This window comes from Sinocyclocheilus anshuiensis, unplaced genomic scaffold, assembly GCF_001515605.1.
Source record: "Sinocyclocheilus anshuiensis isolate Anshui unplaced genomic scaffold, SAMN03320099.WGS_v1.1 scaffold55, whole genome shotgun sequence".
Lineage (NCBI taxonomy): Eukaryota > Metazoa > Chordata > Actinopteri > Cypriniformes > Cyprinidae > Sinocyclocheilus > Sinocyclocheilus anshuiensis.
In genome coordinates this window covers 1,428,794-1,451,626 of record NW_015549647.1, presented here as the reverse complement: position 1 = coordinate 1,451,626, position 22,833 = coordinate 1,428,794, and the positions used below count along the sequence as shown (strand labels likewise).

General features: G+C 37.4%; 2 protein-coding genes across 3 annotated transcripts in view; both read left to right on the top strand.

Annotated features, from left to right (window-relative positions):
* LOC107660022 (mitogen-activated protein kinase kinase kinase 2-like) overlaps positions 1-9,834 on the top strand; it is a 12,953-nt gene extending 3,119 nt beyond the window's left edge. For both annotated transcript variants that reach the window (XM_016449163.1, XM_016449165.1), the window contains exons 4-17: positions 2,398-2,438; positions 3,406-3,505; positions 3,603-3,716; positions 3,818-3,914; positions 4,201-4,331; positions 4,442-4,521; positions 5,083-5,150; positions 5,235-5,327; positions 5,429-5,647; positions 6,026-6,174; positions 6,259-6,390; positions 7,563-7,692; positions 7,879-8,056; positions 8,578-9,834. In XM_016449163.1, the coding sequence (XP_016304649.1) occupies positions 2,398-2,438; positions 3,406-3,505; positions 3,603-3,716; positions 3,818-3,914; positions 4,201-4,331; positions 4,442-4,521; positions 5,083-5,150; positions 5,235-5,327; positions 5,429-5,647; positions 6,026-6,174; positions 6,259-6,390; positions 7,563-7,692; positions 7,879-8,056; positions 8,578-8,797 (1,752 nt within the window). In that variant the 3' untranslated portion in view covers positions 8,798-9,834. The remainder of the gene's footprint in view (positions 1-2,397; positions 2,439-3,405; positions 3,506-3,602; positions 3,717-3,817; positions 3,915-4,200; positions 4,332-4,441; positions 4,522-5,082; positions 5,151-5,234; positions 5,328-5,428; positions 5,648-6,025; positions 6,175-6,258; positions 6,391-7,562; positions 7,693-7,878; positions 8,057-8,577) is intronic.
* Positions 9,835-10,188: 354 nt separating this feature from the next.
* The window catches only part of LOC107659991 (cytochrome P450 27C1-like), a 24,320-nt gene continuing 11,675 nt past the window's right edge, over positions 10,189-22,833 (top strand). Inside the window, exons 1-2 of the mRNA XM_016449126.1 lie at positions 10,189-10,254; positions 14,556-14,839. Of these exons, the coding sequence (XP_016304612.1) occupies positions 10,189-10,254; positions 14,556-14,839 (350 nt within the window). The remainder of the gene's footprint in view (positions 10,255-14,555; positions 14,840-22,833) is intronic.

Below are 22,833 nucleotides of genomic sequence, written 5' to 3'. Positions count from 1 at the left end.
TTTTTTTTTATTTTAAGAACAAAACTGTTATCTCAGTGTAGAATAAAACACATTATGACAAATAGGTATTATAAGTTATACTACAGCATTTACCACTTATGTCACTTATATCTACCTAATTTTTCCCATAAGAGTGGGCGCGGTCATTTGTAAATTTAATGTGTCTGGCTTCCGGTGTCATACGCTTCCAGCTATTTTTGTACAAAACAGCTTGATTTGCTGCTTGATATTATTGCAAACTGGTGTGTCTTACCATATCATTTTAATGTATTATCTTAATTATAAACACACTGGTTTGTGGTGTAAAAAGTTTTACCGTTTTCTGCACTTTGTTATTCTTCTCATTATTTCCCTACAGTGGCTAATGAACCGGAAGTCTCGCACATTCACAGAAAACGGCTTACTTCCACGTTGAAAAATAAGGTGGATACTGTAAATGTGACCACAGTTAAATAAGGGTGATGACATCATTTAGCTGTGCACAGGCATTCATACTAGAGGGTTATGTAGTTAAAAATTTTTTTTTTTTTTTTTTTAACATGGAAAAAAGTTATGTACTAATTTTTAGTCTGAGGAACCTTTCATTTAAGCCAAACAGCCTGTGTTGAACAGCGAAAGAAGATCCAAAATGTGTAATGCAAGATGAAAATACTGAAACAATCTGGTGAAAGTAACCTACATTTTCTTTGTTTTAATCATTATATATTTATAAATTTATATATATGTATTAATAAATATATAGTAATAAAAAGCAGTTTATCTAAATGTATTTTACAAAAGCATTTTAATAAAGGAAAAGTACCACAGAGACTTCAATGATCATCAGTGATGCTGCATTCATTGAATACATTTCTTGAAATAGAAAATTTGAACTCATTACTGGAAATTATAAACTTTAAAAGGATAGTCCACCCAAAAATGAAAAATTACCCCCCGATTTACTCACCCTCAAGCCATCCTAGGTGTATATGTATATATATTGTATATGACGAATACAATTGGAGTTATATTAAAACATGTCCTGGCTCTTCCCAGCCTTATAATGACAGTGAATAGTGTCATATTCTTACACAAACACATCAATTCTGCTCAGAAGGCCTTTATTCACTGCCCCGGAGCCGTGTGGAGCACTTTTTATGATGGATTTATGCACTTTATTTTGCTTCAAAATCTTGACCACTATTCACTGCCATTATTAAGCTGGGAAGAGCCAGGACATTTTTTAAATAACTCTGATTATATTCATCTGAAAGAAGAAAGTAATATACACCCAGGATGGCTTGAGGGTACGGAGCCCCTGAAGGGACCTAAGCAAAAAAAAAAAATACACAGGCTATCGCGTGCTCAAAAGAAACTATGGGAAGCCAAACACACCGAAAGCGGGACGAAACAGCGTGATGTTACAGAGTTCGTGCCGCGCTGACCTGTCAAAGGCGACCGACTCGACAGCGCAGGGAGGACATGTTTGCTAGCGCCACCAACTAGACAGCGCATTAGGCTACTTTGTACAAATTTATTTGTACAAATCATCCAAGCACCCCATTCTTAGCCATTTCTAATATACTTTTGATTAATATGGCTTAATATTTTTAAATTGTAAAGAAAATGCAGATCCATCTATGATTGTCAAAAGAATTCCAGATGCAGTTCCCTCTCAGCCAGTTAGATTTCACGTAGCATTTTCATCGGACAGTTGTGAAAGTCTGATTGGTTGATAACCTTTGACAACGTTTAGTCCAGGTGCGAAAATAATTAATTTCTAGCGCAAAGGAGAGATTTGCAAGTGCACAGGACGCCGTTTGAGCACGCACACTTTGAGCGAGAGGAGAGATTTGCACTGGCACATCATATTAATGTACTTTCGCACTACAACAGTGCACTCTCGACATTTGTCAGTAAAATAACGCCATATTACATATTCCATGCTTTTGTTTTCTTCATTGTAAGACGGCAGAGAGTGACGCAGCCGGAAAACTGTTATGCGTGAGCACGCGAAAGTTTCTCGTGAGCACGCAATAGTCTGTGTATTTTTTTTTTTGCAAAGGTCTCTTTAGGAGCGCCGTATGAGGGTGAGTAAATCATGGGGTAATTTATGGGGTGAACTACCCCTTTAATTTTTACAGAATTGTTCAAAAAGAGGCACTGTGTACTAACAGAGCTGTGAGATGAGGATGGATTGTGAAACTAATCTATCAACACAGTCACAGGCAAATTAAAAAGTGCACTAAAATCATTGCAATATTTACATTGTTGCTTATTTTCTATTGCACACAAATATAATTGTGAATATAAATTTATATTGAATATGTCTGTGTTGCCCAGTGCTGTTTCATACTGTTGTGAATAAGAAACGGTGTGCATTGATAGATGGGTAAAACTGTGTTTTCTTGTCCACAGAATGATGTAAGGGTGAAGTTTGAGTACCGAGGAGAGAAGAGGTAGTGACCATAATTCCTGCTTCTGCTCCACATCACTTCCTATTTTTAGCACTTCCCTCTAGAGGTTTCTCTTAATTAAACCTGTCCGACAGAGCCCTGTAGATGCTGTGTAATGGATGTTGTGTTAGCTGGTCCAAACCTGCATTTTTATTCCCAGTCCTTTAGGATCACTTTACATAAAATGTTTTGTTCTAAGCCAAATTAACTAAGGGGCTCCTTATTTAGTTAGCGTTAGTTAATTAGTGATGTAGTTTTGGGGTAGTCATGTGTTTGTGTGCATCTGGGTGTGTCTTCATGTATTTGTGTGTGTGTGTGTGTGTGTGTGTGTGTGTGTGTGTGTGTATGCAAAGACTTAACCTAACTGCTAGAATAGACTTCACGTCGGAATATGAATTAATGATTTTAATTTATTATTTGTTAACAAGTAAAGTAACACATTACTTTTAAATTTACAATTAAATATCGAAGTTACTTTTTCAATTAAGTAATGCAAGTTCCCATTTATTCACTGACACCTCTCCTGTCAAGAGGTAGAGAGAAATTGGGAATGAGGTGCAGAGGTACTTACTTCAGCCTGAAGCTTATTAATTTCACTACTGGTTTAAAAATGCCTTTAAAGTTGCCAAAAATATAACTTTGGGGTTTTTTGTTATTAAAAAATAAATGAGCAAGCCCGCCCCAGGTGATAAAAAGTACCACAAAAGTAACATAATGCATTACTTTTCATAAAAAGTAACTAAGTAATGCAATTAGTTACTTTTTTATGGAGTAGTGCAATATCATAATGCATTACTTTTGAAAAGTAACTTTCCCCAACACTTGCGTTCACTATAGCTTAGAAAGCTTTAATACAAACCTAATTTTGTAATTATTATAATTAGAGAATGCATTTGGAGGAACCATTTGCTTGATTCTGTCAAAGTAGCAGTTGATGGTGTGGTTTATGATTTATTATGTGTTACTTAAGGATCCTGCAGTTCCCTCGACCTGTCAGTCTGGAAGATCTGAGCGCCAAAGCTAAAGTAGCGTTTGGGCAGAGCATGGACCTGCATTACACCAATAATGAGGTAAAAGATGCTACAGCTTTGTCAAATTTCTGATATATTTATTTGAATGTTTTCATATATGCCTGTTTTCCTTGTTTTCCTTCTCTCTGTCCTGTAGCTTGTGATTCCGTTGAGTACTCAGGATGATCTGGATAAAGCTGTGGAGCTGCTGGATCGCTCTGTGCATATGAAGAGCCTAAAAATCCTGCTGGTGCTCCCCTCCTGTACTCAAGTCAGTGGACATTATAAGCCATGTTCAGAGAAAAAGTTCTAGTCTGAGACCTGTGACCTAATCTAAAAGCTAAAATGTTTCAAATGTTCTTGTGCTTTCAGAACTCTGTCTCCAGTAAGGACCTGTTGCCAGCTCATGAGAACTTGGACAACACAGACTTTAGTGTTGCAGATAAAAAGAACATGCTGGCACTCATAGGTGGGTTGCATTCAGTGTTTTTGAATTGCGTCCTTGACATAACTCAACATTAAATCGAAATTGACCCCATTTGCTTTCTTAATGCACATTCTTTGAAAGAAAAAATATCTTCATAATGTTTTAGCAAAATATGGTGACTTACTCTTCTTCTGAAAAGACTTTCCATTTGGGTCGATGTGACAAATCATTTTTACTTTTCAATCCCACATCTTGATCTACCTGACTCTATTCTATTCAGATTATAAAAGTGCGTAAGGTGTTTATTGCTCTCTTGCTGCTTCTCCAGGTTCTCAGTCAACCGATCGTAGCTCTCCTCCTCCAGGCTATATTCCTGATGCTCTGCAGCAGGTGGCCAGAAACGGCTCTTTCACAAGCATCAACAGTGAGGGCGAATTCATACCAGAGAGCATGGACCAGGTACATAGTCTTAACACATCTGGTTGAGCTGATGTGGGTGTACTAATCTGTAGCATAATCAGCCGGTGTCCTGATGGCTCATTTATCTTTTCCTGTCTTTCTCTCTATAGATGCTGGACCCGTTGTCTATGAGCAGTCCTGAGAATTCAGCATCAGGCAGCTGTCCTTCATTGGACAGTCCACTTGACAGGTGAACAACTAACCCACACACACATGAAGCCACAATCAAACTATTATAGAAGACAGTGCCTTGCCCAGAGACTGAACTTATATTCACAGCATTCCTTTAGTATGTCAGGAAAGGTATTAAGCAGCACAACTGTTTTCAACATTAATAATAATAAGAAATGTTTCTTGAGCAGCAAATCAGCATATTAGAATGATTTCTAAGGATCATGTAACACTGAAGACTACAGTAATGGCTGCTGAAAATTGAGCTTTGCATCACAGGAATAAATTACATTTTAAAATGTATTAAAATAGAAAAAGCATTATTTGAAATTGTAATAATATTTCACCATATTAGTAGTATTAAATAGTAAATATTAAATAAATTAAATATCAAATAATATTTGCTGTTTTTTTTTTTTTTTGATCAAATGAATGCTGCCTTGGTGAGCATGAGAGACTTCTTTAAAATCTGACTGACCCTAAAACTTTGAACAGTAATGTACAGTTCATGCTTGCAGTTACAAAAAATTAAAAAAAAAAAAAAAAGTTTTTTTTTTCTTCTCTCATGGATCTCTTACAGTGACACCTATCCCAAATCCTGTATGCCTCGAGCCCTGAGCTACCCTGATAACCATCAAGAGTTCCCTGGTAAGCTGTTGCTGATCTTTCTGCTTTGATGTCACATGAATACTAACATTCCTAAGTCTTGATTATTTCTACTATGTTTCACAGAGTATGACATACCAGTGTTTGAAAAAACTGGGAAGGGAGGAACCTATCCTAGGCGATATCCAATCTCGTTTGGTCTGCACGACTACAGCGATGGTGAGGTTATATTGGGCCATGGCCATAAACAGAAGCTTTGTTAATTTTTCCAAAAAGCAAAATCACGCTGTTCTTAAATTGGAACATCTTTCTCCACTCAGGACGAAAGACCTTTCCCAGGGCGCGGCGGACACAAGCTCATGGTTTTCGTTCTCCAGTAAGTTTCAGTCCAACTGAGCAGCAGAGCCCCAGCACTAGCAGTGGAAGCAGCATCTTCACTCCTGAGCTAGAGGAACCGGGGCGCAGACGCCGTGGCAGTGACATAGAGCCCAGCTCTAACCCCACTCTCTCAGTCATGGACATCAGCCCTCCAAGCCGCTGTGAGTGGATTTAGGTTTAGAGGAGAACATCTTCTGTTGTTCCAGTCTGTTGTTCTTTTAAGCTTACTAACTAAATCAAAAATTAAGCAGCATAACTGTTTTTTTTTAAACTGGGATAATAAGAAATGTTAATTGAGCACCAAATCAGCATATTAGACTGATTTCTGAAGAATCATGTGACACTGAAGACTGGAAGTCTGCTGAAAAATTCAGCTTTGTCAGGAATAAATTACATTTTAAAACCCATTAAAATAGAAATGTTATAAATAGAAATCTTTAATAGATTATAAATCTAGCAAAACATGATGGACTAGAAAATGTATTTAAATTAATTGGTCAAAAAGCAGAGGGGAAATCGTCTCTTTTCTTTGTGTATAGCCCCTCGGGCTCCCACAAACTGGCGTCTAGGGAAGCTTTTGGGGCAAGGAGCGTTTGGGCGAGTGTTTCTATGCTACGATGCAGACACTGGCAGAGAACTGGCTGTTAAACAGGTGCAGTTTGATCCGGATAGCCCAGAAACCAGCAAGGTGAACAGTGTTTTTCAGGCTTTGTAAGGTTAATGTGGTGTCTAGTAAACCTTTGCACTTATTGTGGTTTGTATGTGTGTTCAGGAGGTGAGTGCTCTGGAGTGTGAGATTCAACTGCTGAAAAATCTATTCCATGAGCGCATTGTTCAGTACTACGGCTGCTTGCGGGACACGCATGAAAGAACTCTTTCTATCTTTATGGAGTACATGCCTGGGGTAAGTATGTGTTAATTCACTTGAACACACGTTCTTGTATGCTAACTTTGTTTTCTAAAGGTTTTACAGCGTTGGAGAGCTGTGCAATTAATCGAAATAGAGTTTTGATTTTGATTTCGGCCTCCAACGATTATCAAAATATTATAATCGGGGGAAAACGAATATTGCGCCCCATTCCGTTCCCTTTCCAGTGGTGCGCTTGCATCCTCAGTTAAAGCCCGATTTCACATGCAAATCAGTAAAAATGTAACGTGACTTTTGCAAAATGGGACGTGCTTGGTTTATTAAAGTTTATTAGATTTATTCATGTTTTTAAAAGCGCGAAAGAGAACTTGCACTGTTCCTCAGGAGGATTTCTGTGCATGCGCTCAGAGACAGAACAGAACAAGGACATGTAAAGTCAGCTTTTAGCTTATGGTGTGCGCCTAAACAGTCAAATATACGCAAAAATGTGTCAGAATGCGGCGTTTGGTGATTATTCACGTAAACCCTCGTTGGTTATGTAATAAGTGAATGTAAACAGTTGAGAATGAAAATACGTGTGTAACAGTAAAGTGACAGTAGGCTATATTCCTGCTGCTGACTTAACAAAAGAAGTTTAATTCTTACAGTGAAGACTATGCTGTTTTATTTTACATTCGATTATTCAATTTATGTAGTAGGCTGTTAACTGAATACTTTAGACTTGAAGCACTGTTTGTTTCATTTTTATCTTTTTTCTATTGTATTCCTTTGCTTTTGTTATTACAGTTTAATTATTGTCAATAATTTGAGGACTTTTTTTAAATTTTATTTTTAATAATATTAGTTACCAGTCTTCTGGACGAATCCAGGTCTCAGTCAAGCCCAAGATGCTAAGTGTGGAGTTTAAAGAAAAAGAAGAAATGAAGTCTGCTTTGTTGACAGCTGACTGACTTACTGACATTGATGTTAATCTCACAAACAGTAAATATACATAACAGTTCTTTTCAAATCAGACATGACTGATTGCGGTTCAGTAATAGAGACATTAATTCAATAACTGCCCTAGTGGATGCAGAGTTCATTTACTGAAGGATTTGTGCAACAAATATCTTATATATTTATCCATGTTAATGATTTTTTTTTTTCCAGTCAGGACTGTGTAGATACTTACTGTCTGTCTTTTGAAATTTAAATGTTATGTTCCATAGGGCTCCATTAAAGACCAGCTGAAGTCTTATGGTGCTCTGACGGAGAATGTCACACGTAAATATACACGGCAGATACTAGAAGGCGTGTGCTACCTTCACAGTAACATGATCGTCCACAGAGATATCAAAGGTAAACCAACTGCATGTGATGTTGTCAGTTATTATGAACTGAATAGCTTTTTTTTTTTTATATATTTACGTATACACTTATAGATGCAATACATGTAGCACTCAAACTTCTTTTGTAACTGTCCTTTAAATGTCTCTATCTTCTAATGCTTCTGCATGTACATGTCCTGTTCTTTCATCCATATAGGTGCCAATATCCTTCGGGACTCAGCAGGTAATGTGAAGCTGGGTGACTTTGGAGCGAGTCGGCGGCTCCAGACCATCTGCCTGTCCGGAACGGGCATCAAGTCAGTGACAGGTACACCTTACTGGATGAGCCCAGAGGTCATCAGCGGAGAGGGGTACGGCAGGAAAGCTGATATCTGGTAAGCCCTTAAAGTCTGCATGAAATTAAAATTCACCCACATCTTTTTTGTAAGTGCATGTGATTGTGAACTACTCATCCATGTATGTTTTATTTTTAAAAATTAGTTTTACCTCCTAATTTTTAATTTAAATGTCTTAACTCGATGGCAAAATGACAGACTTCTCTCTGGTGACATATACCGAACTGCTCCAATCATTTAATATACTTAAACCAATCCCTTCAATCAACAATAAACGATGGGTAGAACCAAGTTCTCGCTGTACATTTTTTACTGTTTCAATATTCTGTTTAACGTCTGTAGAAGAAAAATGCAACTTCCATTTCAATACGAATTTAAACCTTTTAAGCTGAAATTGTGATACTTCACGACAATAAGGATGTCTGATGGCCCGGGGTCAGCATAAAAGACTCTGTCCTGTTTCTAGCACATTGAAAGAACACTATTAGAAAAGATATGTATATGTTTTTGTGTGTCTCACAATCACATTAACAATGAAGGTAATACCACCTTGATTCCAGGAGCATCGGCTGTACTGTTGTGGAGATGTTGACTCAGCGGCCGCCCTGGGCGGAGTACGAAGCAATGGCAGCCATTTTTAAAATCGCCACACAGCCCACCAACCCCACTCTGCCGCCTCACGTGTCGGACCACTGCCGCGATTTCCTTAAACGGATTTTTGTGCAGACTAAACAGCGTCCCTCTGCTGAGGACCTATTACGGCACACTTTTGTCCACTAGCCACTCCCCCTTCCATCTCTGACCACTCAAAGACTTCCATAAGTGTCTGTAGGACCACTCCCTTTTGAGACTCCTCCCAGCAGGCCTACGAGCCCCTACCCAGACTGGAGCGCATAGCGAAGAGGGCAGTGGCCTAATCTCACACCTCTGCTGGGGCAGGAGGGTGATTTGGAGCAGCTTGATTCCGTATGAAAACATTGCACCTTGATTTCACTCGGGTAAGTACCCCTAAAGACTAACGAATATCGGTACCCCCCAAAAAACTAGAGGATGTTGTCTTTTAAAGGCTTTCTTTTATTCATTTGTAATGTTTTGATCTGGGGAGTCTGATTGGGTTCTGGATGCACTGGGTTAATGCAGGAAGATCTTGGAATGTCAACCCCAGAGCAAGGCAGGTACATCAATACGCTGCTAAAGGGTAAAAGGAAACAAAACAGAATAGATGACCGGATTCAAGGGACTCTTCAGCCCGGCTGTCATGGCTTCTTAAAGTTCTCATTTTCTTGCACAGTCCTCTTAGAACATACACACAGGTACATGGACTCTGATCAAAAATCTTACTGTAGAATATTTACTCACTATGCTGTACAAACATTTACGTTTGCTCTCTCTCACCTTCTGATCGCAACCACACACTGGAGTGTATTCGCTCTGTCTAGCTCTAGAATTCGTCAGGATCTTGTACCAGTTTCTGCTTTGTTTCTGTTTTTACTGTGTGCCTTTTTACACCGTCGCCTTCCTCTTTTTTTTGTATTCTGCTCTAAGTGTCCGATCATTTTTCTAGAATTGTATAAGTTTAATGCACAGCTACTCACAAGTCGTTCTGACTTTGGTCTGTACAGGAATTATTTAGGACAGTTCGGCTCTTCATACTGTTTCTAGATCAGCATAAGCAGCCTCTGCCTTTCCCCCCTTTGGTCCCTTTGCTGGCAAACTGATCTCGGGTCAGGTTCACCTGTGCATTCTCTTAACACAGTGCCGTACACTTCAATCTGATCAGGTAGGCAGGTTGAATACACACTCACCAAAGCCAAAAAAAAAAACCCGGACCACACAGCCAGGGTTTAGTGCCTGGACATTTTACAGTAAGAATCACTCTGATTCCAGTATAAATCTCAAGAACATAGACCGTTTTGAATATAGAAATGGATTGCTGTCAGTATGAAAGTTGACACAGTAAGTGCACTTCTAGTGAAGACTACACAACCTGGATCCTTTCTGCTGATGTTTTCCATACCAAACGTCTGATGTTCCAATTGTTCTCGTCAGAAGTTCTCACTCTAATGTATATCCGTAGGTTTCAGAATATGTAGAATTTCACAAATCGTAACAATACTCAGCACTTGATAGTACTTAACGGTTTGCCTATAAATTAACCTTGCTATCCCACGATGCCTTGGGACAGGATGTTTCACCCGTTCACACTCTGTCAGCACTTGGTTACACACTCCCTGCTAGTGAGCGCTCCTGAATATTTTAGTGAGTGGTCATGTTGCTGTTCAATACTCATTCAGAGATCTTTCCTCCACATTGTGCTGTAGTGCCTACCTTCAGATGTCATGCTTACGTACCTTTTGGGGTTACCCTGGCTCCTTCCTTAATCCATTAGGTTTGTTTTCTTTATTCCTTGTCACAATCTGCCGTTTTTTAATTAGAAAGCTATTTATTTTCCCCCTCTCATAAATATTGAGAGTATAGTACTAGTGAGTTAGCATACGCGTATGTTAATTTAATAATCATAGAATGGAGACACAATTAAAATTTAAGCAGTGATTTCATATTGCTTGCTTATAGTGACCTGAGAATAAGATTAAGCTTCATACTTATGGTCCGTTCACACAGGACACGTTCTTATGTTCTGTCTGTGCAATCTGTAAATTGTTGGTTTATTTTACACATGTGGGTCAATAACATTACATTGCAGAGGCGGACAAAGTACACAACTCCATTACTTAAGTGAAAGTTATGTGTAGCCATTCAATCACATTTGAACAGAGTGGACAGTGAAGTTGCTGTAAATACAGACTGATAAGGAAGAAAATAAAAAATCAAACCTGCTTTAAAACCCAGCAACACAACTGTAGCTGTATAACAGCAACACTGCTTTAACAAAAATGCAAAACATCTAGACTTATTTGACATCAAAACAAAATGTTAAAAAAATGCTGTCTAATCACTCTCGCTGTACTTTGTCACACACAGAATGGTCTGTGCAGTGCTGCTTCAGTCAAACACCTTTTGTGTTTTATTAGGAGACACACAACAATTCTTCTGTGGCTTTATATAGGTAATATTTTCACTTACACAATTTAGCAAAATCAGACAATGACTTTCAAAGCTGCTACATAGTAACGACTTTCTACTTCGAGGACCTTGATAGAAATGTAGTGAAGTGAAAAGTACAATATTTGTCTTTGAAATGTAGTGAAGTTAAAGTCATAAGTTCCCAGAAAAAAAATAATACTCAAGTAAAGTACAGATACTCAAAAAGTGTACTTAAGTTACATCCGCCTCTGTTACATTGACATTAATGGCATACTTTTTACAATTAAAATACATGAATTAATATCTGAATGAAAATAAATTTAGATTTTTTTTAGCTTAATATCAAATTTGTTAGGGTGATACAACTGTCCTGATATAATGAAGAAAAAAAGCTGCATTAAAATACTTTTTTTTTTTTTAAAGAAAACCTTGAGTAAAGGTTTATTCTTTATGCTTTTTTATATTAAAAAAAATATTTTAACAAAACTTCTTCACGGTTGTTTGCTAACTCAAAGCTGTGCTAAAAGCAACATGCTGAAAGATGCAAGAAAAGAAAACTTAAATCAGGAAATTATATTATACCCCCCTCTCTTAAAATATTAGAAAATGTATGACAATATCTATTTTCATTTCATGGTTAATTTAGGTTGTAAAATGGCATGTTGTGTTAGTACCCCAAAAAATTTGATGTTGAATTAATAAAATGTGATAAAAAAAAAGTTATGAATTTAAACAAAATCTTTTTTTACTTGAACAATTTATTTATATTTTTTACAATGAAATAATATATATAATTAAATATAATAATGATTAAAATGTACACTCACATGTATTCAAGGAATGTTATTGGTTACACCATTTTTAGAGTAATTAAACTCTTAACTCATGAAACCAACATGAATACAAAAAGTGCATTTTTAAGAATCATTAATGATATTATTTGCCATTGACCCATGTGCCTGCCTCTTATTGTTAATTTTAAAACAATGAACTAATGAACACGTCTATAAACATTCTTTTCAAATGTGATCTGTCTAGCTGTTTCAGTGTAAGAACACGTCCTGTGTGAACACTGTTACTGTAGCAGCGTAAACTACCCTGGGCAGATAGATTGTGATAACATGAAAGAACTAGCTTTTTGCTGTCAGTAAGGGTAATTACAGTAATGAGACTGCACGTGGTACTCATTTTTCACACTCCAAGCAAACGTTTACAGTTTTCTGTTGGTGACTAAGAAAGTCTACCTCCATTAGGGTTACTTAGGAATGATTTCATGCGGCTGTTGGATCATGATATCTGGGAGTGAAGGACATGACCTGCTCACACAATAGATCTACTTTATTAGCGGTTCTCTATCCGAGGCCCCCTTTGTTTGCTCTTGCACCTTGCAGGTTTTTAAAAAAATTTTTTTTTTTTAAGTCTTTCTTTTATGATGCCATGTGATTTGGGCCCGCCGTTGCCAACCCTGGATTTCTGTGGCAGTATTTGAAGGAATTTCTCCGCACCTAGTATAACAAGAAATGTTCTGGTCTGTGGAGGTTTAAAGTGCCAGTTCGTAGAACTAAAACCACATTTATTTTCATTTAAGCATTACTGGTTCAGATGGTGTACAGACATACTACACAAAAAGTAGGCAGTGTATGTTTGTAATGTATGTACTGTTAATATTTTCTTTTGATGCTGAAATGTTTGCACATTGAGACTATGATTTTTACACTGATTTTAATATTTTTGCCAGTGTTCGTCAGTCATTCTGTGTGTGTTTGTAAGCGACGTGTGAGCTTGTGTGAATGCTTGTTTTCTGTTCATGCCGATATGAGATGAAATGGTTGCCCTGGTTACCAGCTTTGTTGGTTAGGTTGGTCACATGGTCACTGATGTAAAGTCTGCTCTCGTCTGTGGTAAACAGTGTTGGGCAGTAACTAGTAACTTAGTTACTGTACTAATATTACTTTTTGCAGTAACTAATAGTGTAACTAATTACTAATAAGATTTCAGTAATAATATTACAGTTACCATCCATAAAACAGCTTAGTTACTTTTGATGCCTCAACCCCACTCGCTGATTTAAAATCCAACAATCAAATAATTCCTAGATTTATTTTCATAATTTTCACGACTTGCACATGCATGCATCCAGTGCAGCAGGCATGCTTGGAATATGGAAAAGCTTACATTCAGCCGATAGAAATATTGCATTATATTGATTTTGTCTGGAAAAAAAGATGATCTGAGCACTATTGTGCAAGTTGTGGCTTTACTTTACGCTGGCATTACATCCCACCCACATCCCTCTGATCAGCATGTGATACATTATATTACTATAATATATATATTTTTTTGTGGAAAATTAAAGTTTCTTACAAACTTAAGTGATTTGATCAAATACATAATAAAATATAATCGTACATGGGTAATGGAGAAATTACAATTAGCCTCAAGCTACACATGACAATTAATGAGATTAATGCAACACTTCTACTTGAATGTCACTATCAATCACTAGAATTTTATGTGGAAGATACACAGTTACAACTAGTGGGGCGTGAAGAAAAAGTAATGTAACTAGTAGTGTAACTAATTACTGTTGCCAGAAAGTAATAATTAAAGTAACAATATTACTTTTGAAATGAGTAACTAGTAATGAGTAATATATTACATTCTTTGAGTAACTAGCCAAACACTGGTGGTAAACTTTGCCACCGTTATGCCACAACTTGTTCCTCAAACAAACACACTTGCGAAATTAACAGACAAATAATGGTTGGTTTTTGTAAGTTCAGAGTTAGAAAATGAGAGCCGAACGTCTAAATGCTGACTGGTGCCAAAGAAACTGACTTGGACCAACGTGACTGGTATCCTGGCCAAAGGTTGTTGTAAAGCAAATTGAGAATCTTCCTACTGGAATGTAATGTCATATTTTTTTTCACCACTAGGTGGCATCATTCAACTATTTGCCTGTATATAAATTGTTGGATTTTTTTTCTTTGAAATATCACTCCAGTTTACCAATAGAGTTCCATAGCTGCAGAATGCATTGTTTATTTATGAAAGTAATTACAAGAAGATCTCCATCAATTCCAACAGGCTGGGTTCAGTGAAACACGCCACTGCTGCCTATTATTTTTATTTATTTATTTTTTTATCTTACTACCCACAAACTTCTGAACGGTAGTGTATTGTTTTAGCCGTAAGAAGAAAAAAAAAACCTAGTATACGCCTTTGTGCGGTTGATTAAACAATAACGCCTTCATGTGTGACAGTTACATATAGTGTCAAACTCTGTCTGTGTGTGTGTGTGTGTGTGTGTGTGTGTGTGTGCTCGCCGACCTGGGCTGTGTCTCAAAACCCAGCGGACTGCCTGCCTAGAAAGCTTTGTTGGACATCATAGGCGTTTTGGTTTGAAACGCGGCAATGTTGTCTATGTAGGCAGCTCACTAGGTTTTGAGACACGATGAATCCCGCCCAGGGTTTGACACAAAACATCATCTAGAATGCGATCCTCCAGAGTATCAGATATTCTGTGCGACGGACGCCAAGCATCATGTTGTCTTCTGCTCTGGTGAAAGCTGATCGTCTCGCAGTTCATGTTGGTAAAAAATATGCGCCATTTTATGAATTCATAGCGCGAACCCTGAAGTCTCAAACAGGCGATGTAGATTTTCACAGCTCTACATTGTTCACGGGAAAAAACAAAACCATAGATGATCTACCGGGACCCAGTCTGGCCACAACTGCATACTGGCTCTTCGTCAAAGGATACGCGGATAAAAGTCAGGGGCGTGAAGAAAAAGTAATGTAACTAATTACTGTTGCCAGAAAGTAATAAGTAAAGTAACAATATTACTTTTGAAATGAGTAACTAGTAATGAGTAATATATTACATTCTTTGAGTAACTAGCCAAACACTGGTGGTAAACTTTGCCACCGTTATGCCACAACTTGTTCCTCAAACAAACACACTTGCGAAATTAACAGACAAATAATGGTTGGTTTTTGTAAGTTCAGAGTTAGAAAATGAGAGCCGAACGTCTAAATGCTGACTGGTGCCAAAGAAACTGACTTGGACCAACGTGACTGGTATCCTGGCCAAAGGTTGTTGTAAAGCAAATTGAGAATCTTCCTACTGGAATGTAATGTCAGATTTTTTTTCACCACTGGGTGGCATCATTCAACTATTTGCCTGTATATAAATTGTTGGATTTTTTTTTCTTTGAAATATCACTCCAGTTTACCAATAGAGTTCCATAGCTGCAGAATGCATTGTTTATTTATGAAAGTAATTACAAGAAGATCTCCATCAATTCCAACAGGCTGGGTTCAGTGAAACACGCCACTGCTGCCACTCCAGGGTCATGAATGCACTTTGTATTTGTTCGTGTGAGTGTTATATTGTCTGAGTGTGTTTGTCTGTTTCAAAGACACTTCTTTTCTGTGTTCCGGTTGAGTGAGATTATTGCCAGCTTACTTAATGCCTTGCGCCTTGTACAACTGATGACAGAAAAGTAAAAAACAAGACAAAAACAAAAGTAGTTTAGAACTCTGAAATGAAATGGTTTTTTTTTTTAGACAGTACACTTATCTGGTACAGAACGTTTATCTGCCAGCTTACTTAATGCCTTGCGCCTTGTACAACTGATGACAGAAAAGTAAAAAACAAGACAAAAACAAAAGTAGTTTAGAACTCTGAAATGAAATGTTTTTTTTTTTTAGACAGTACACTTATCTGGTACAGAACTTCTATCTGTTGTTTGTCCTCTTTGTCTATTGTATGAGAAAAGCCATGTTTATAATTCAATTTGGTTTGTGACCAATAAGCCTGTTTGTATCAAATCTGTATATCAGTGGTATGCATATTTTTTTTATATATATATTTTTATTTTCTCTGTTTTTTTTAAACTCAAAATTCTAAGCATGATTGGCATCATAAAGGCCCACTGGGGCTCTGTGGTCTGCTGATGGCAGGACTGATCGGCCTATTTGCAGGATGACATCATGAGATTGTCTATGACGGCTGGCACTTTGTAAAGTGTTGCTAATGATGATGAAAATAAATAATAAAAGATATTTATTTCACATTTCATGATGCTATATTGATTGATCTCAAGATTATGCTGCAGTACATTTATCAGCAATGGCTGATTCTCATGAAAAGCCTCAAATTATCAGGGAAAATTCTTGGAAATGTAGTACATCTTATAGTCATCATGTATAAATATTTTTACAGTTAGAAATAGCTCTATATATAATAGCTCTATATATAAAGTTTGTGGTCGATGAGGGTTTTTAACAATGTTTTTGAAAGAAGTCTGATACCCAGGGTTTATTTATTTGATTAAAAATTGTAATATTGTCAAATATTATTACAACTTAAAATAACTATTTATTTGAATGCATTTTAAAATGTCATTTATTCCTACAAAGTTTGAACCATCATTACTCCAGTCTTCAGTGTCACATGATCTTTCAGAAATCATTCTAATATGCTGATTTAGTGCTTAAGAAACTTTTTTTTTTATTGTTATCAGTTGAAAACAGTAGTGCTTCTTAATATTTTTTTTGGGAACTGTGATATAGGTTTTTCAGGATTCGTTGATGAATAAAGTTCAAAGGAATAGCATTTCTTTGAAATAGAAATATTTTGAATCTTTTAACATTATGAATGTCTTTACTGTCACGTTTGATCAATAAAAGTATATCTATCTATATCTTTTTTTTTACATACTTTTGTAAGTAGTCTGTATGCTCAAACTGCTGCGTAACATGAATAAATGTTTCTTTCGGAGTGTTTTAAGATGCAAACAATAATTAATACATCAAATGATACTGTTTAAATATAAATAGCCTATATATGAAACTATATAAAACTATATAAAGTGCTGTGACTTTTTTTTAACTACTGGTACAGGAGCGAATGATTTGTTAAGGAACATTTTTATGATTTTTCTAATCAATAAGCATTAAGTAATACAGGCCTACATAGATACTCAGAAAATCCTGTCTGATGCTGGCATCTGATATCTGTAAAATGTGAATGCAATATGGAGAGCCCTTTTAATATGTATTCCTTAAATCTAACTAATATCTAAATACTAATCCAATTATGTACTGTATCTTTTCCAGTTTGTCTAGTAACTATCTGTCAGATGCAAGTAATTATTCCAACAGTCCTAGTACTTTATCATTTTATGGCCTTCTGTGGTTTAGATATCAGCTATTCATTTCGACAAAAGTGTATTCCAGGTGTTTCTGTAAACTTTTCTAGTTTTGCTAGTAAATAATTATTAGGTACTAGTATTTATTTCTTAGTTAATCGTAACTATTCCAATAGTTACTAGTACTTATTCACGCCATACTAGAAATTAGATGTTAAATATTAATTACCTATTTTTGAGACATTAGCATCTATCCAAATTGTTACTTATAGCATGTCTCTCGCTACTAGCTACAATTGGTTTTTTATATATTAAAATAGATTTATTTCTATGGCTACTATACAGTTTTGCTAAAAACCTTACTAGCAATTTATAAAACGTTAGTAAAATTTATAATACAAACCAGTGTCTAATAAATTCATACTAGTGTCTATTACTTTAGTTCTAGGAAAGCAGGGATATATACTAAAAATATAGTTACTGGCAGGTATAAAGGCATTACTTGGTAGGAATTAAAAAAGGTAGTAGTAACATAAAATTGGTAGTTAGTTTTTGGGAATAAAGTTTAAAACGGCTTGCCATATTTATGGAACTTTATAGGTCAGATGTCTGAGCACATTTAGTAGGGGGTGACGTTTTGTCCAGTGGCCTGTATTCCAAAGGTTGTAGGAACTGGGATGACAGAATCTGAATCACCATTGTGTCAAAGAACAGGGCACTTAAAGTTGCTGTAAAATATTGCTTAGAGAATGCTACCAATGATAAAATGACCTTACTGCCTGATACAAATCACACTTATCTCTTTGTCACCCCCTGTAAACGGCAAAAGGAATTTGAATGCGGCCCACACAATTTGGCCAATCAGAAAACTTGGGAGGCTGTTCTGTCATAATAGCACTTATGTTTGTTTGAGGGACTTGACATGCCAAGTTCTGATTTAACTAATGGTGTTATTTCAGGGCAGTTTGTCCAACTGTTTGTCAACCAGTGGAAGATGAGGGAGTGTTTGTGAAACCAGATTTCATTTGGTGCTGCTACTGATGTATAAATCAGCTTTAAAGGGATAGTTCACCCAGTAATTTTAATTCTGTCGTCATTTACTTACTCTTATGTCGTTCCGTAAGACTTTAGGTAATCTTTGTCCCATTGAATATCCAGGTATTTAAAACTTAGAAGATCCAAAAAAGGTCTTCGTAAAATAAATTCATATGAATCAAGCAGTTTAATCCAAGTCTTGTGAAGAGATATGATCATTTTATATCATGAACAGATTTAATTTAAAGGGGTCATATGATGCGAAACATGTCAATATTCTGTTACACCAAATACACCAAATAATGATCTTTAAAAAAGCATCATATGACCCCTTTAAGCTTGTCTTTTTGTTTCAACCATGATCGACACACATAAATAGAGAACATTATATATGGTAAACATGGAAGCTCATGAGTGTGTTTATATCTGTTCATCATATAAAGCTATAACTGATTCTCTATCTCTCAAACAAAAAACAGCTATACAAATATTTGAAGTAGGGATCAACTGTATTACTTCATAATATACTCAGCTACATCAATAAAGAGTTTTCCTCAAACCTGTTTGTTGATTAAGTTCTTGTTTTTATGAAACATAACATATGCAAAGCCCACACTTGTCAATGACTCGATTCTTCAGAGATTTCCATTTAAACTATACATGAATAACCCATATTTGTGGTAGACCTTCTCAAATCAGATCAATACAAACAATGACCAAACAAACAAAATGAAAAAAGTAAAAAGACAATAGTAGAAATCAAACAATGACCCAAAATAAAAGAAACCACAGAAAGCCTTATCATTGGAAAGAATGCTGATACTTGTGATAGGGACATTCTAAAACGCTTAACGTGAAAAACGCTTAACGTACGTAAACAACGACCAGGGAAACCCAAATTTTGTCAAACCTTACTTGTAATAAACACTAACTACTGTCAAAAGAACGAGCCCTTACTCCACAGATAAAGTGAATAATATCACGTTAAGCGTTTTCTCCCCCATAGAAGTCCATTATAAGGAAACAGCTTTACGTGGTTTAACATACCTTAACAACGACCGGGAAAAAACAAATTTCTGTCAAATTTTACTTATAATAAACACTTGCTGCTGTCAAAAGAACAAGCTCTTATTCAGCGTATAGAATCAAAGTGGGAAGTAACCAGCCAACTTGGATATACAGTAGATGGTTTATACATCTGGCACACTTGACACTCTTTACAGTGCTTCCAAACATCTGAGCGTAAACTGGGCCAGTACACCATATCCACCAATCTCAGAAGGGTTTTGAGCCGACCAAAGTGACCACGCAAAGGATTGTTGTGGGCATATTTCAAGAAGTCTTTACGCAAGCATTCTAGTACCACCAACTGAAATTTCTGCCCTCTCGGTCCATCTGGGACACTGCGAAATAAAAAGCCATTCTTTACAACATAATGGATTCTTGATGGATCGATATCTGTTTGAGTACGGGCCTTATCGACTAGTTCCTTTATTTCAGCATCTTCTTGCTGAGCTTTGGCAATTTCATCCCAATCCACTGGTAGGCTTGAGGGTGTTACTAATGAACTTGCAGACTTCACTTGCCTCACCATGTTCACCATCGCATTGTCTTCCAGACTTCGGGATATTTGTATCCGGGACCACATTGCATTGTTCTTTCCGATACCTAACCGTAAATTCGAACTCCTGCAGCCGTAAAGCCCACCGTGTCAATCTTGATGAGGGTTTGGGGTGATTAAAAACCCAAGTCAATGCTGCGTGATCAGTTATAACTTCGAAGGTTCTACCCTCTAAGTAGGGCCGCCACTTCTCCACAGCCCACAGAACAGCACAGCAGAGCACTCTTTCTCAGACACAGAGTATGCTTTTTCAGCCCCCTGAAGTAAGCGTGAAGCATAAGCTATAACGTGCTCTTCTCCTTCTGTCTTGAGTCAAAACTGCTCCCAGTCCTTTCTCACTGGCATCTGTCTGCACCTTAAATTGTTTGGTAAAGTTTGGGGAAATCAGGACAGGGGTTTGAGTTAGATCATTCTTGATAGTTTCAAATGCTTCTTGACAGGATTCTGTCCAAGCCCAAGTGGCTCCCCTCTTTTTTAAAGCATGTGGAAGGGCTGCTTTTTCTGAAAATCGTGGTACAATATGTGATACCATCCAGCAAGTCCTAAAAACTGTTGCACATCTTTCAGAGATCGAGGCACAGGAAACTGACTCACTGACGCTATCTTAGCAGGATCCGTCTTAATGCCATCGCCTGAAATCACATGGCCCAGAAAAGTTAGAGACCTTTGCATCATGTTGCACTTTTTAAAGTTTAAAGTCAGCCCAGCTTGATGTAGGCAGCGGAAAACTTGACTGAGGTGCAGCAGGCGTTCATTCTCATCCTTTGAGTATACTACGATATCATCTATATATACCAAACAGCACTTTCCCTTGATTTCTCGCAGTACACATTCCATTAAACGCTGAAAGGAGGCTGCAGCATTTTTGAGGCCAAAAGGTAGATGTAAGAACTCAAATAGCCCTGAAGATGTCACAAAAGCAGTTTTACGTATGCTTTCTGGCTCCAACTCCACCTGCCAGTATCCACTTTTGAGATCTAAAGTACTGAAAATTCTTGCTCCATGTAAAGATCCCAAAATATCCTGGATTTGGGGCATCGGATAAGCATCCAAATAAGTTTTTGAGTTCAGTCCACGAAAGTCTACACAAAACCTAGATCCACCATCCTTCTTGGGAACAATGACAACAGGAGAAGCCCATCGTGAGTTGGAAGGTTGAATTATATTATTGGCTAACATCTCCTTAACCTCTTTGTCAATTAATTGTTGTTTCTCCACAGATACATGTTAGGCTCTCCTACGGAGAGGAACTTCATGTATAGTGTTGATGCAGTGCTTGATTACAGAAGAGTGTCCTACCTCGTTTGTGCAAACCATAGGCCATTCACTCATCAACTTCTCTAAGTGACTCTGGAACTCTGAGGTGGTATCAGCTTTGAGTGCTAGCTGTTGAACAGCCAATGAGACTTCTGATGATACTTCTCCACTAGGCAAAGCAAGATAAAATGACACCAAGGAGTTGGAAAAGGACTTAGCTGGCAAAAGGGGAAACTTCTCACTCTCGTTTTCCACTTGGGATATTATGCCATGTTGGGCCCTTCGGAAATCCAGCATAATCCCAGCCGAAGTTAAGAAATCCCTACCCAGAATTATTGGTACTGTCAGATCTGAATCTCTTTACACATACAACGTTAATTTTAGTTTTTGTCCTTGCAGCTCACATTCCCAGTTAGACATGCCTATGGAAGAATGCATTTGACCATTGGCTAACATAAATGTCTGTCCTTTGCTTGGATTTCACTGCTCTTGTCCTTTCAACTGGTTCCAGCAGGACTCCTGAATTAGAGACAGGGTGCTCCCCGTGTCCACCATAGCCTGAAAATATCGACCTCTTAGTAATATGGGTAAAGTCACCATTTTCAATTCAGACTGACTGGGAATTAAAACAGACTGAACTACTCGGGTGTTAGCATGGGTTGACCAATGGACGGTGTCCCTGTCATTAGGAGTCTTTTTCTTCTGCAGCTCAGAATTGGCATGGCTCCAATATCATTTGGATTCTTCAAAATCTTTCTCGATTTGGGTCTCTATCCTTACCAATTCACTGACGCCTCTCACTGTTCCCCGTAACAAGCTTGCAAGACGGGGATTACAGTTTATTAATATGGCTTGCACCATCTCTCTCTCGGGCATGTCCTTCTTCCATCTTAGGCACAATGCCCTATAATGGGATGCAAAGTCACGTATACTCTCCTTAGCCCCTTGTTTCTTCTCCAGATGTTCTTCAAATATTCTTCACATCGCTCGACAAAAGCCACCGGATCAGTCTCTGCCTCACTTCCAAAATGGGGAAACTCTACTTTTACAGGGGGAAGATACGTGGGTGCAGGTACAGTTTAACACATTTCATTACACCAAATACACAAAATAATGTTCTTTTTAGCAGCATCATATGACCCCTTTAACTAAAAGATGCTGCGATGATGGAACGTCATGGGTCTTCCTCACACCTTGACGTGTAATGGTCAAGTACTGCTCAGGAGCGGATGTAGATAATGGAGTTGATGTTCCTGGTACCCAGGATCTTAGCTTGTTATCAATCTCTCCTTTTTAAACAGTCAACCATAGACTTCCCCAAATCTTGTATACTCAGTTCTAAGATTCTTTTAACTCTGTCACACTCTCTCTCTCTCTCTCGATGTGATAGGCCAGCTTTTCCTCCAGGGAACCACACTGAACATCAAGATCTGCTTGTGAACAGCACTGGCTCACCTTCTGAATACAGTCTGCACTGCATTTCTCCATGATGACAACTCGTCCTTTTAACTCCTCTATTGCTGCCAGTAGGGACAAGTTCAAGTCAGCTTCCTCCCTTTCATCAGGTGGTAGAGGCATTGTAGAATGAGGTGGTGGGTCTGCATCTGCAATGGAATCATCCTCTTCAGAATTAAAGGGGTCATATGATGTTGCTAAAAATAACATTATTTTGTGTATTTGGTGTAATGAAATGTGTTTATGCG